Here is a 13,204-nt window from a genome sequence, read left to right as displayed (position 1 = left end):
TAGTAGAAGATACGCTAAAGCACAGGTTGATAAACTTTTACCAGAAATGGGCAAATAGAAATTATTTTGGACTTTGAGGTCTTTATCATAGCTATTCAATTCTGCCACTATAGTGCTAAAGCAGCTACACAAAATACATATAACAAATAAACACAGTAGTGCTCCAACAAAGCTGTATTTAGAAAAACAGGTGGTGGGCCAGATGTGACCCATGAGTTACTATAGTTCGCTGACCACTGGACTAAAGAAAATTGTGCAGATGATCTGAAATGATACCACCAAATGGAAAGCACTGAATCTTCAGGAAAGAAGAGTTGCAGATATGGTACATAGTTGGATAAATACAACAAGACTATTTTTTCCTCTTCACTTCCACAATATAAATAAGGCTGTTTAAAGATTAAAACACTGTATTATATGGTTTGTAACGTATGTAGATATAATAAAATGACAACTATCACATAAAAAACGTGGAACAGACCTACATGGTTACAAGTTTTTGCATTTTATGTAAGATAGTACAATATCAAGGATAATGAAAAAAGCTAGGGATGTATATACTGTGACAACAAAACAAGCTCTAAGAGATAAAACAAAATAAGGAACAGTTTAAAAAAATCAATAGAAAAATTAAAATGAAACTCTGAAAATTCAAGTATTCAATTAACCAAAGAGAAGGTAGGAATCAAAGACAGAAGAACAAAAACTAGGTAAGACAAACAGAAACAAATAGCAAATGGTAAACCAAAATCCAAATATATCAGTAATTATTTTAAATGTTAGGGAACTAAACACTACAGTTAAGAGGCAGAGATTATTAGAATAGAAAACAATTCAAGACTCACGTTTTTGATATCTGAAAGAAACAAATCTTAAATATAAGACACAGATAGGTTTAAACTAAAAGATGGAAAACCATAGCTTAAGAAAGTTGGTGTGTCTATATATTAATTACAAATAAAGTAGATATTAAGACAAACAGCACTACCAATAATAAAGGACACTTCACAGTGATTCAAGGGCCAGTTCATCAGGGAAATGTAACATACATAGTGAACAGCAGCTTCAAAATACATTAAGTAAAAATTGGCAGAACTGAAGGGAGAAATGGACAAATCCACAGTAAGAGCTAGAGATTCTATCAACTCTCTGGGCAATAACAGAACTACTAAACAAAGAAATCGGTACACAGAGGATCTGAATAGTACTTTTCAACAATACTGAGTTAATTTATATTTTATATAAAACTATACAACTGCAAAATACATATTCTTTTAAAGTGTACGTGGGACATTTGTCATAACTTTAAGATGAGACATAAAACAAGTCTCATATTTCAAAATTTGTAACTCTATAAAATATGTTCTCTGACCATAATGGAATTCAATTAAAAGCCTTAAACTGTGGGGGAGCCCTATATTCTGATAACCTCTCCTTGTCCATGAAACTCTTTTCTTCCTTTGCTTTTGTGAGATTTCACTTACTATTCTACTAAATTTTCTCTGTTACCTTTTACAGGCATTTTTCTACTACTACCTCTTCTAACTTCAGAAACATAGCAAATTTCTATTGTTCATATGGTCCTTTGCTATTCTCACTACATGTTTGTTGACTGGTGAATTAAACTTCATGTTCAACATATCTTCATAATTAATGATTTCAACGATAACCTCAACATAGTCAACGTAACAGATACAGAACAGCCGTATAGTTTCTCTTAAAACCACCTCTCCTCTCAATTCTCCAGAATAACAGCACTCAAAACTTAGTCATATTTGATTTTCCCCTTTCCTTTAATGCTGTATCAAATCACTCAGTGGAGTATGAAAACTACTTGATAAACTGAATTTGCCAAGAACAAATTTAGATTATCTGGCAGCAGAATATTCTTTAAAGACCCTAAAACTCAATGGCATCCCCCCTTCAAAAAAATAAAAAATGTAAATATTATCATTTTGGCCTCTGTACAAGTAATGGTGTAGAGAGACCTTGACTTCACTAAGAGCAATGCGGAATCAAGTGACAAATCAGATCTTTCCTTCACCAAAAACTGCTAGCCTTGTTAAATGTATGTTAAAGTAGTGCCTCTCAAACGATCTCTAGTGAAGACCAGTTCTGTTTGGTTTTTAATTTCCAATCAGTCATGAACAAACAAATGTATTTTATAAAATACAATAAAAATGAATTTCTAGAAAAATGAATTTTAAAAGACATATAAAATACAAGTTCAAATTTTAAATTATTAAATTTGACATACAATAATTCTGTCAAATCCCTGTAAGTTTCTAAACTACTTGCTCTCACTCCCGGCACTCATGCATGGCAGGCTGCTAACCAACAGTACCCAGCGTGGCACTGACTTGCAGACTACACTTGAAGCAGCCCTGCATTAAAGGGCTCACCACAAGATAAAATATGTCTCAGTCCTACTAAACCTCAGCCTATCTAATGAACAAGAGAGATGAATTCCTGACAGGAGGAATGAGGTACAGAGTTGGTAATAAAATTTTTGGAAGTAATACTTCCACACCAAAGCAGTGGGCAAAAGAGTCCCCATACACTCAAACTAAAGCAAGTCTCTTTGAACTGCCTGCACAGGAAGACGTATGTGCCTGCTTGTCCATGTCTGCATGTATATATGTGTGTGGGTGTGAATTAAAGATCACAATTAATACAGCTAATGAAAAAAGAAATTCTTTGGATTTCTTTCTAAGCTTTTCTACTGAAAATCTGTAGAAATGCAGTTTTTCTCTTATTATCTGACATGTTATGTAGACCCTTGACTAAGCAAAGCCAAAAAGAGAAAACTCACAAAAGATGTAAAACTCTGTAGACAACAAATATGATCTTCAATGTATTTCTCAGTCACAGCCTCAAAACATTCTAATTTATTTCAGGAACTAAAGATTGACAAGTCAGTTTAACCAATAGAATAACATTTGCAGAAACCTGGAGTTCAGCACCTGCTATGAATAAGTGAGAACCACATTTTCAAAAATGAAATTCATCTAGCCAAATGGGAAAAAAATAATTAGCAGCTGCTAGATTTGTTCAGCTTACAACAGCTAAGCAAGCTTCCTAAAGTCTTTCCCTCAAAAATATCCTTCCTGAGTATCAGTATCTAGGCAAAAAATATATGACTAGCCCACCCTGAAACACCTTTATCAGTGAAATCTTGGTTTGGATATCTAAAGATGTTCTTCTGATTTTCACTCCTCAGTATATTCATTCACATAATGTATTGTCCCAAATTTAGCCCAAGAGATTCCAAAAACTAGTATTTCTGCCAGTAGATTGGGTCTATGTAAATAATCTGAAATCCAAATTAGATAACAGGAACCCAAAAATCATCATAGTTAAGTTCTACAAATAGTGGGTTAACAAATTACAACTATAAACGAAGTTTAAACAAGATTTTTAAATTTTGCTAAATATTAGTAAAATATCATGCTGCCTCTTCTAAATCAAACAGAAGTGCATTAGATCTTTGCTTAGTTTCCACATTAACTTAGCAACAATGTGATTTATACAGAGGTAGGAGATTTAAAGAGACAGACTGCTATTATTCTATGCTTTCAAGGACAGAAAAGGCAGGGAAATAAATGGAGGTTGTAGATTTACTAGTGCCAGGCACTACGCCTTTAACTCACTGAATCCTTATCCAACCTTGAAGTAAGTACTACTAACCACCATTCACAGATGAAGAAATTAGCTACTCATGCCCCATGAGACTAGGCACAGTGCATAATAAAGTAGCCAAAGTCGATTTGATTAAGTCTTATTTGAAGGCACAGGGCTGTGGTGGGTGGTGACCTTGAGTATGAAGAGGAATTGGGGTGAGTTGGTAACAGGACAGCTGAAGACTTGGGGTGTTCCCGCAAGCTCAGTGGCCACGACGGTAATAGAAAATTAACAAAGCAAGGGCTCCATTCTAGAGATCAAGCCTGTGCCTTCCAAAAGCAAATGGCCACAAATACCAGAACTATATCTTCAAGAGCCAGACTTCAGTGCCTCATTTATTCCCATAGCATTCACTTCAGGGTGGGGACGAGGGGCAATAATCAATCCTTCTACAAGAACAAATTACTGACAATTCCAGAGGTCCTTTCTTCAATTGTTAAGATTTACCAACCCCTCTCCACCTCTGTACTTCTATTCTTATGCATCCTTAAAAATCTCTTCAACCCTTCTCCTCTCTGAAGCTTTTCCTAAAATCCCCTATTCTTACCCTCTACCTCCTTTATATTACTCTTACTCTTGCACATCACTTATCATTGCACTGCAAAGACATTTATTTATATAGTATATCTTCAGTGAACTAAAGCTTTTCAATGTTAAGCTATATTGTAAGCATTTGGGTTCCCTAATGATAAGCATAATGCCTGGAATATTAAAGGCACTCAAACTTGTTTGTGAATTAAATTTAGCTCTAGCAATTATAGACTTTCAGAAGATCATATTTCTATAAGTTTTCATCTTTATAAATAAGAATGTGGAAAATGATACAATGAAGAGAAAGAAAAAATACATTCAACTTAGCTACTAACATACTTCAGAGTAGAATCTTATTAATACAACCTACTGATTTAAGAATTAATTATTTATCTGAACTAGACTGAAATTTACCTTGACAACTCATGTAAACAGTTTGCTAGAAAAACAAACAGCAGAGCCAATATGGTGAGGCAGGGGAGGTTCCACATTTACCTATTTCTTAAGAGTAAACATCTCAAGGGACACAGAGCAATTTTTATATGAAAAAGAATATTACTTTTTATAAGTAAGGATAATCAAAAGCAATTCTAATACACAGAGCAGCACTTGGTCAACAGTTGACTGGCATTTATCATATCTAGCGATTCACACTTTTATTTCACTTTCCACACTTTCAAACAGAAATTTCACTGAACTTCACTTCTCACTGTCTTTAACCACTCACTCAACCCTTGTTAGGCAGCTAGGAAAAACAGGATTGAATGACTGCAGCTAGTATTTTCAGCAAAGGAAACTGAATTAATTCCTCTCTCACGTGACCTATGGTTCCTCTTTGTATTGTTTTCCCTCCTTCTAATGCCACTGCTAACATTCCTAAGAAAATGTACCCCAGAAAGACAGAGGGTTAAGAAGATGGCTTTACAGTCAGACAGATCTCACTGACATTCCAATCCTGTCGCTCACTAACTGAGGAATTAATCTTCAAGTCTTGGTTTCCTCATCTACAAAATAAAAATAATAGAACCCACTAAATGATCATGAAGATTAAATAAGACAAAGCACGAAAATCACTCATTAAATTGTAACAATTATTATTCTCAGCCTCAAAGACAGGTTAGCTTGATGGTTAAGAGCATGAGCCATCCTGTCTGAATCTGAACTCTGCCACTTCCTAGCTATTTTGCAAATTAATTAACCTCTTGTGGCCTAATGCCCATTGCATGGTGTTCCTGGGTGATTAAATGCATTAACACATTTAAAGCAATCAGAATAGTGCCTGACACAGAATAACCTCTCAGTAATCATCAGTTGCGATTATTACAATTAACTACAAACATCCAGAAAAGAGTTCCTACACATCAAATTTTGAGATTTAAAACGTGACAAATGGTATGAATGAGCAATTGATAAAAATATTAAAGAATGCTCAGCTTCAGTCATTATGAACAGAATACAAATTTAAAACATGACTTCATTTTTCACTTTTTTGTAACAATAGAAAGATAACATCAAATGCAAATGAAAGAATGGAAAAACACACTGATAATATACAGTTGATGGGAATATAAATTTGCACATTTTGAAAGGCGACTTACTTTATATATCAAAAGTGTAAAAAGTTTATTCTTTGACTCTGCCATTCCATCTTCAGAACTATATCCAACAGAAATATTCATCAAAGTGGGCAAACATATGTGAAAGACACTGGAAACACCCCATATGGACATCAATAACATACTAGTTAAATAAACCACTTTACATCAACACAGATGTAAAGAATACTGAAGACCTACACATAAAAAGTGAAGACATACTCACTATATATAAGAAAGTTATAGGACAGTATTTATAATATGATGCCTCTTCTATTCCTAAATATGAAGCAAAATCACACATCTACTTACATACTTATCTCTATGTGCATAGAAAAATCTGCAAGAAAAGTGACTAACTTGGCAAATACAGTGTCTACACTATTTAAATTTCTGCAATATGTCTGTACTTTTCATTTTTGATTTGTTTTTGTTTACTTAAAGACAGCAAAAGAACAAAGAATGGTCAAAAGCAGATTCTGAAGCCAATAACTTGGATTTGCACATCTACCACCTGCCAGCAAAATGCCCTCTCTGCCTCACTATCCCCATTTGTAAACTGAGAAAACCAATTCTAATAGTAATGACACTAATTTATTAACAATAACAACAATAACTGCCACAGTGCACAGCTGTGGTGAGCATTAAGCAGTTAACAAAAGGAAAACCTTAGGACAACACGTGGCCCAGAGTGAGCGATATATGAGAACTGCCCACTATTATTAAAAGACACTAGGTCAGCCAAGCCATCCCTCAGAAGCCCATTTAAATCCTAAGATGAACAACAAAATGATCTATAGACAATTATTGTAATAAATACAGTTCACCCTTGAAGAACAAAGGTTTGAACTGCTCATTTGTACTTATATACAGATTTTTTTCAATAAATATATTGGAAAATTAGTTGAAGATTTGTGACAATTTGAAAAGTATTTTTTTCCTCTAGCTTACTTTGTTGTGAGAATACAGCATATAATACATGTAACATACAAAATATGTATAAACCGACTGTTTATGTTATCAGAAATTCTTCAGGTCAACAGACGGGTACTAGAACTTAAGTTTTTAAGTTTAAGACAGTCAAAAGTTACCTGCTGATTTTGCACCTGTGTGGGGAATTGGGACCCCTACCCCCACACTGTTCCCAGATCAACTGCACACTGGTTGTGGGTAACCAATTAACAGTACTTTATTTCTGTGCTACAACTTCCTGACAGCCAAAAGACCAAGGATTTAGAGTTTAGCTCAGCTTCTGTCTTACCCTTAACTCCCTCACCTGTTTAACAGAAGAAGTTGACTTAGACAATCACTAAAATTCTCATATGCTAATTGGTAACTTAACTGTTTGAAGTAATTATAGATCATTATAGTTGCCTCAGAATTATATAGCTAGACAGTCTCTTGGAACACATTGTAACAAAAAGGGACTTCCTCTATCTGAACATCATAAAACTGCATTTCCTTACAAGCATTCTGAACCTCATACATTTCATCCACTTAAATGGTTTCCACCCCCCCAATCCCACTCCCCATGCCATAAATAGAAATTAGTGATTTTTTACTCTATGTTCACCAAGACTTCATAGTTTTACAACTACATGGAGAACAGGCAACTTTTCCCACCTGCTAAAAAGCTCTCAAATATACTCCACAGTGAAAATTCCTTGTATACACTGTAAAAAAACAAAGAAAAAATGCACAGAACACTTACACGGAATGCTGCAAGAATGATTCTTGTCACTTTCTCTTTGACAGATTCTTGAAGGATATCAGACAGAACTGGAATGATATTATAGCGCCGCAGGTGTTCACACATCTGAGGACTGAATGCCAAGAGCCATATTGAAAAAATCATTTGATACTGGAGTTGAAAGCCACACTTGTTACTCAAAACTCCCATTATGCTGAAAAGGAACACACATTAAGAAAACATTTAATATGATGGTGCAACAAGAGGAAATAATTAATCATTCTCTTTTTGCACTAATGTACTAAGTGTTTCTGAATTACATCCTCAGTTTCTTTTCTGCCAGAAACAACAAACAAGCCAGATGCTTACTCAGTTGTCCATTCCAGCACAGCTCACTTAGGTCTCTCTCCAAAGGTTAGAAGACTTCAGTGAGCAGCAGCACATGCTGCAAGGAAACAACGAGAAAGGGAACCCAGACTTGCAATGCGGCAGGGGAGATGGAGAAAGTAGTCTGACAGACATCAACGAAGCTAAAACCAACAGGACTTGGTGACACAATGTATCTACATCTTGGTGAAGTCAAAAGTTTTATCAAGATTTTGAGTCAGGATGATCAAATAGTCAGGTACAGCTTTAAAAATATATAGGAAACTCAGAGAAAAGAGGGGATGAGTGTGAAAAAAAACCTGTTCTAAGTCTGAATTTGACATAGCCAGTGAATGTGATGGTCAAAACCTCAAGTTTCCACTTCAACCTCCCATTTTACTGAAAAGGCTATTGGGAAAGCTATATGGAAATGAAAGAGCTGACAACAAGGAACAGCACTGAGAAACCTTCCCCAGGGAATGCCTACATTCAAACAACAAAGGACAGAGACCATCAAATTGGACATTAGAAAATTACCAGAGGAGTTAAGGGAAGCTCAAAAACTACACTGTACAAGACAAAGAGTGAATCCTACTGTAAACTATGGACCTTAATTAATGAGAAGATATTAATACTGGCTCACCAACTGAAACAAATGCACCACACTAATGCAAGGTATCAGTATCAGGGAAAGCCATAGGGCAACTGTGGGAGCACAGGTACACACAGGAACCCGCTGCACTTTCAAGTTTTCTGTAAACCTGAAACTGCTCTAAAAATAATAGTCTATTAATACAAATAAATAAAATTTTAAATCTAATTTTGCGATCTATAACTACTAACTTCATGGAAGATTTATATTTGTGCCATCACTCCATTTTTGTGATTTGTATAGTTATAAATTTGCTGAACTGCCCTTAATTTTTTCATGCATGACTTCTCCCCTCAACCTTTTCTCTTTCTGGTTGTTATGTAAGCCTTGCTTTTATTTAGTACTGATGTCAGTATTTCTACAGCTGTAAAATCATGCAATTTTATACTATTAATACCCTAGCACTTGGCTTCCTGTTGCTCTCTGATTGATCCAGTTGCTCATGTAAGCCCTCTGTACTTTGCCTCGTGATGCTGTGGCTGAGACTTTAAACCACGTTTCTGCACTGCTAGCTGGTTCTGCCAATGGGAGGTGTCAGTGGCTCAGTGCAAGGATGGAAGAAGAAGGGACTTCCTCCCGCCAGCTTCCATTTCCTGTATCATTTCAGCAACATCTGTTCAGATGGGCAGCAACTGCTTTCCCATGGCAGCAGCTAAATTTTCTCTGCAATCACTGTGGCAGAACCAGCCTCACTGTACACCCTCCAGAGACACCAGCACCAGCCGTTTGGTCTGAGCTGTGAAGCTTTCCCTCTGAGCTCAGGGACACAAACCCTAAAGGAGCAATACTGGCTCCCCTTCTAAGGCCCAAATTTCATCTTCACACAGCCCCTCTTTGAAGTGGGTAAATTTTAGCAATTCTAACCTCTTTTTACCTTTGCTCCCAGCTTTAGGGGTAGTATCTGCTCTTACTACTTCTCTGAAACTTGAGAGTCCTTTTGTTGGTTTTCAGAAATCTACTTAACAAATTTATACCTAGGTAACACTTCTTCATATTAAGTTACCTGTTAAAATAAAAATCTTTAAATGACCAGAGAGATTAAGGAGAGCTCAGTGCCACTGTGGTGTTGATTAGACCAAGATAGAAAGATTTCAAAGGAAGGAGAGGTCAGCAATGGTGAGCACTGCAGAGAAGTTTAAGAGTTTAAAATCTGTCTACTACATATATGATTCTATTGAAAAGATAAGTCTTCTATATCCAAATAGTTATAACCTCAAGAAACATCCTAAGGAAGCAAAATAAAGTCCCTGTTTATCAGAATAAGGAAGGGATTCCCTTACAGGCAAGAACTCTAACTCTAAACAGAGCAGAGCATAAAGAAAATGCTAAGGGGGATACGGGATACAAAGGACATGAAGACACAAGATAAACCCAAATAGAGCAACTTAACAAATATTCGTTGAGGATCTGTATGGCAGGTACAGTGCAAGGCATGGAGACATAACAGTGAGCAAAAACAGACACTGTCCATGCTCTCAAGGAACTTCAAGTCTAGTGCTGTGGGAGGGAAGGATTTCCAGAGGAAGTGACCCTTGAGCTGTGAGACCTGAAGACAGAATGGGCGCTATTACATTTTCATCTCTGCTCGTCCTCTCACATTGGTGAGTTTGCGTTATTTTTTAAACTTATTGAAAAAGTTACTAAATAATGCTCTAGAATCCCAAATGCTACCTTTGTTAAGTACTAATACTTTCCAACTAAACTGAATATCTCAAAGGAAATTACCTTGTTTCTTTGTATTTCCTATAATATATGTACAACATTACGCAGAGAGCTCAAAAAGTAAAAATAATTGTCAAATCCAAGATTAGAAAGAAGACTAAGGTCTATGCAGCCAAAATGACTAGCTGTTTTGTTTTTTAATTGAGGTTTTTATTTAAAAAACCAAGCCAATGCATAGAGTAGGGGCACAAAACAGCTAGTTTACTAGCTTGACTTGTACACTTTTGGCTAGCAGCCGTTCTGCAAACCCATGAGCACTGAGCACCTCATCACACAATGTCACAAAAATGAAATATTTTGACATTTATAGAAAATCCTACTTTTAATTGATATAGTACTTAACACTTTCAAAATACTTCAAATGGGGGGTTATAAATGTTCTTAAGTGCAGCTGAACTTGTGGAAGCAACTACTCCATCAAAGGCCCCTTCTTTGCTCTGGTATTGAAAAAAATTAATGCTAACCTTCACACATTCTAGTGAGGTTAACAATCTGCAAGACAAATGCAAAGTATATGTTTGATGTTATACAGGTACAGAAATACTCAAAAATAGTGTAGTTTCATTCATATAATAGGTTTTTTAACTAAAAAAAAAGAAAGAAAATTGTATGGGTAATAATTTTCTGGGGCTTTTAAAACATCAGTTCTCTTTTACTCTCTTCAAACAGGCCATGCTTGGAAAATGTTTTCTCCTCACATGATTCCTGCTTGTGAATTGAGGGATACAAAAAAGAAAAAGAAAATTTTCAATCCTAAACAAATGGGAAAAGTAAAAAGTACCAAAAAAAGCATATATTTTATTTCTGAAAGACCTGAAATTAAATAACTTCTAAATTGCTATACCATCAGCAAGTTAGCATATACCTTTATTAATGCCTGTTCTCAACCTAAAGTTCTCCTTATTTGATTACTGTTTATCTCGTTAGGGTCATTAGCATATCAAAACATACAGATTGAACATGGAATATTCTAGCTTGTATTTATCCCTGCTTTTGTTACTAAACTGAATAGTTAACATGGCTTACTGTCCTCCCACACACTAAGTGCTGATAATTAGAATGAGAGCATTTGGTTAACCCTGGCATACAGTTAGGAGCCACTGCACCAAACTTTACTATTTATTTTCTGAACAGTTGTAACTATTTGTAGAAATTGTTGTCTCATGACTTTTATTGTGTCTTACAGGTCTTCTAAAGAACAAAAAGAAACCTATCTTTTGTTCAGTGAAATAAAGTTCAACTTATTTTGCAATTACCATACAGGTCTGTTGGACCATTTGTAAATCTAAGATATATTATGGGATCTCAGTTGTTTTATGTTACCTATAATTTGAAGAATTACCCTATTTCATCCTCCTAGGTATTATTTCATCATTACTCATTCATTATTCCCAACTATGATAAAAAAATTAAAGACTAAAAATAAAAGAAAATTGGAGAATGATGGAATCACCTTGGAAGATGACATAACAATGAAATAAGTAATTATCCTCTCTTACTGGATTACCCAAATTAGTGCATCATTTTTTAAAAAAGTTAAAAAAGAATCCCACTCCTTGGAATTTACCCAAAGAATACAACTTCTCAGATTCAAAAAGACATATGCGCCCCATGTTAATCGCAGCACTTTTTACAATAGCCAAGATATGGAAGCAACCTAAATGTCCATCAGTAGATGAATACATAAAGAAGATGTGGTACATATACACAATGGAATACTATTCAGCCATAAGAAAAAAACAAATCCTACCATTTGGAACAACATGGATGGAGCTGGAGGGTATTATGGTCAGTGAAATAAGCCAGGAGGAGAAAGACAAATGCCAAATGATTTCCCTCATTTGTGGAGTATAACAACAAAGCAAAACTGAAGGAACAAAATAGCAGCAGACTCAGAGACTCCAAGAAGGAACTAGTGGTTACCAAAGGGGAGGGGTGTGGGAGGGGTGTGGGAGGGTGGGTGGGGAGGGAGAGAGAAGGGGATTGAGGGGTACTAAGTTTAGTACACATGGTGTGGAGGGTCATGGGGAAGACAGTGTAGCACAGAGAAGACAAACAGCCAATCTGTGGTATCTTACTACACTGAAAGACAGTGACTACATTGGGGTATGGGTGGGGACTTGATAATATGGGTAAATACAGTAACCACATTGTTTTCTCATGTGAAACCTTCATAAGAGTGTATATCAATAATACCTTAATAAAAAATTAAAATAAAACGAAAGACCGGAAACACCATCTTTGTAGTCTACATTTAGGTTCTTGTACAGAAAACAATTAACACTGTAGTCTAGTGACTGCTATCCCTAAATAGATCTGCTTGCAAAGCTAACCTTTGGGTGGCTTCTGGGAACTTGACTAGTATACAGTTCCCTACACTGATAAAAAAACTCTTTCTAAATGACAAGGGTGGCTCACTGTACCTAAACTATCTGCACAAATGCTGAACACCTGCTTTTCTTCTAGAGACTGGAATTTTGCTGCATGCTAGACAGCAGATACCTACCTCACAAACCTCCAGTGAAAATTGCAGGTACTGAATCTCTAGTGGGTTTCCTGGGCAGAAACCTCACATAGATGTTGCTGCATTTTTGCTGCTGGGGGAAGAAGATGCTGTGTGACCCCCCATGGGAGGCACAGAACATAAGGAAGCCTCAGATGGACTCCTCCAGACTCAGCCTGTCTTTGGCCCTGGTCATCTAGCTGTGTATCCCTACTCTGTCTCTCTAATAAATCTCAGCCATGAGAACAACTACATGTTGAGTCCCCTGAGGCCTTCTGCAGAGTTTTCTGACACAATGTGAACACAGCTGAGCATTCAGGATTTATTTTCTGCTCATAATGGCAATTACCTGTGGAAGGCATTTCACAATTAGTAGATGAAACACAAGTTAAAAGCAAAGAGAGAGCATTTATTCTCTCATAATGATGTTGCAATTGGTCACATAAGAGAAATCTCAAACTGTG

At 36.0% G+C, this 13,204-nt stretch overlaps 1 protein-coding gene across 6 annotated transcripts in view; it reads right to left on the bottom strand.

Annotated features, from left to right (window-relative positions):
* Positions 1-13,204, bottom strand: part of ATP6V1H (ATPase H+ transporting V1 subunit H) — a 180,372-nt gene that overhangs the window by 112,959 nt on the left and 54,209 nt on the right. For all 6 annotated transcript variants that reach the window (XM_036919132.2, XM_036919126.2, XM_036919127.2 and 3 more), the window contains exon 9: positions 7,519-7,711. In XM_036919132.2, coding sequence (XP_036775027.1) covers positions 7,519-7,711 — 193 coding nt within the window. The remainder of the gene's footprint in view (positions 1-7,518; positions 7,712-13,204) is intronic.

This window comes from Manis pentadactyla, chromosome 3, assembly GCF_030020395.1.
Source record: "Manis pentadactyla isolate mManPen7 chromosome 3, mManPen7.hap1, whole genome shotgun sequence".
Classification (NCBI taxonomy): domain Eukaryota; kingdom Metazoa; phylum Chordata; class Mammalia; order Pholidota; family Manidae; genus Manis; species Manis pentadactyla.
Note: the sequence above shows the minus strand (reverse complement) of the source record. Positions and strands in the feature narration are given on the sequence as shown.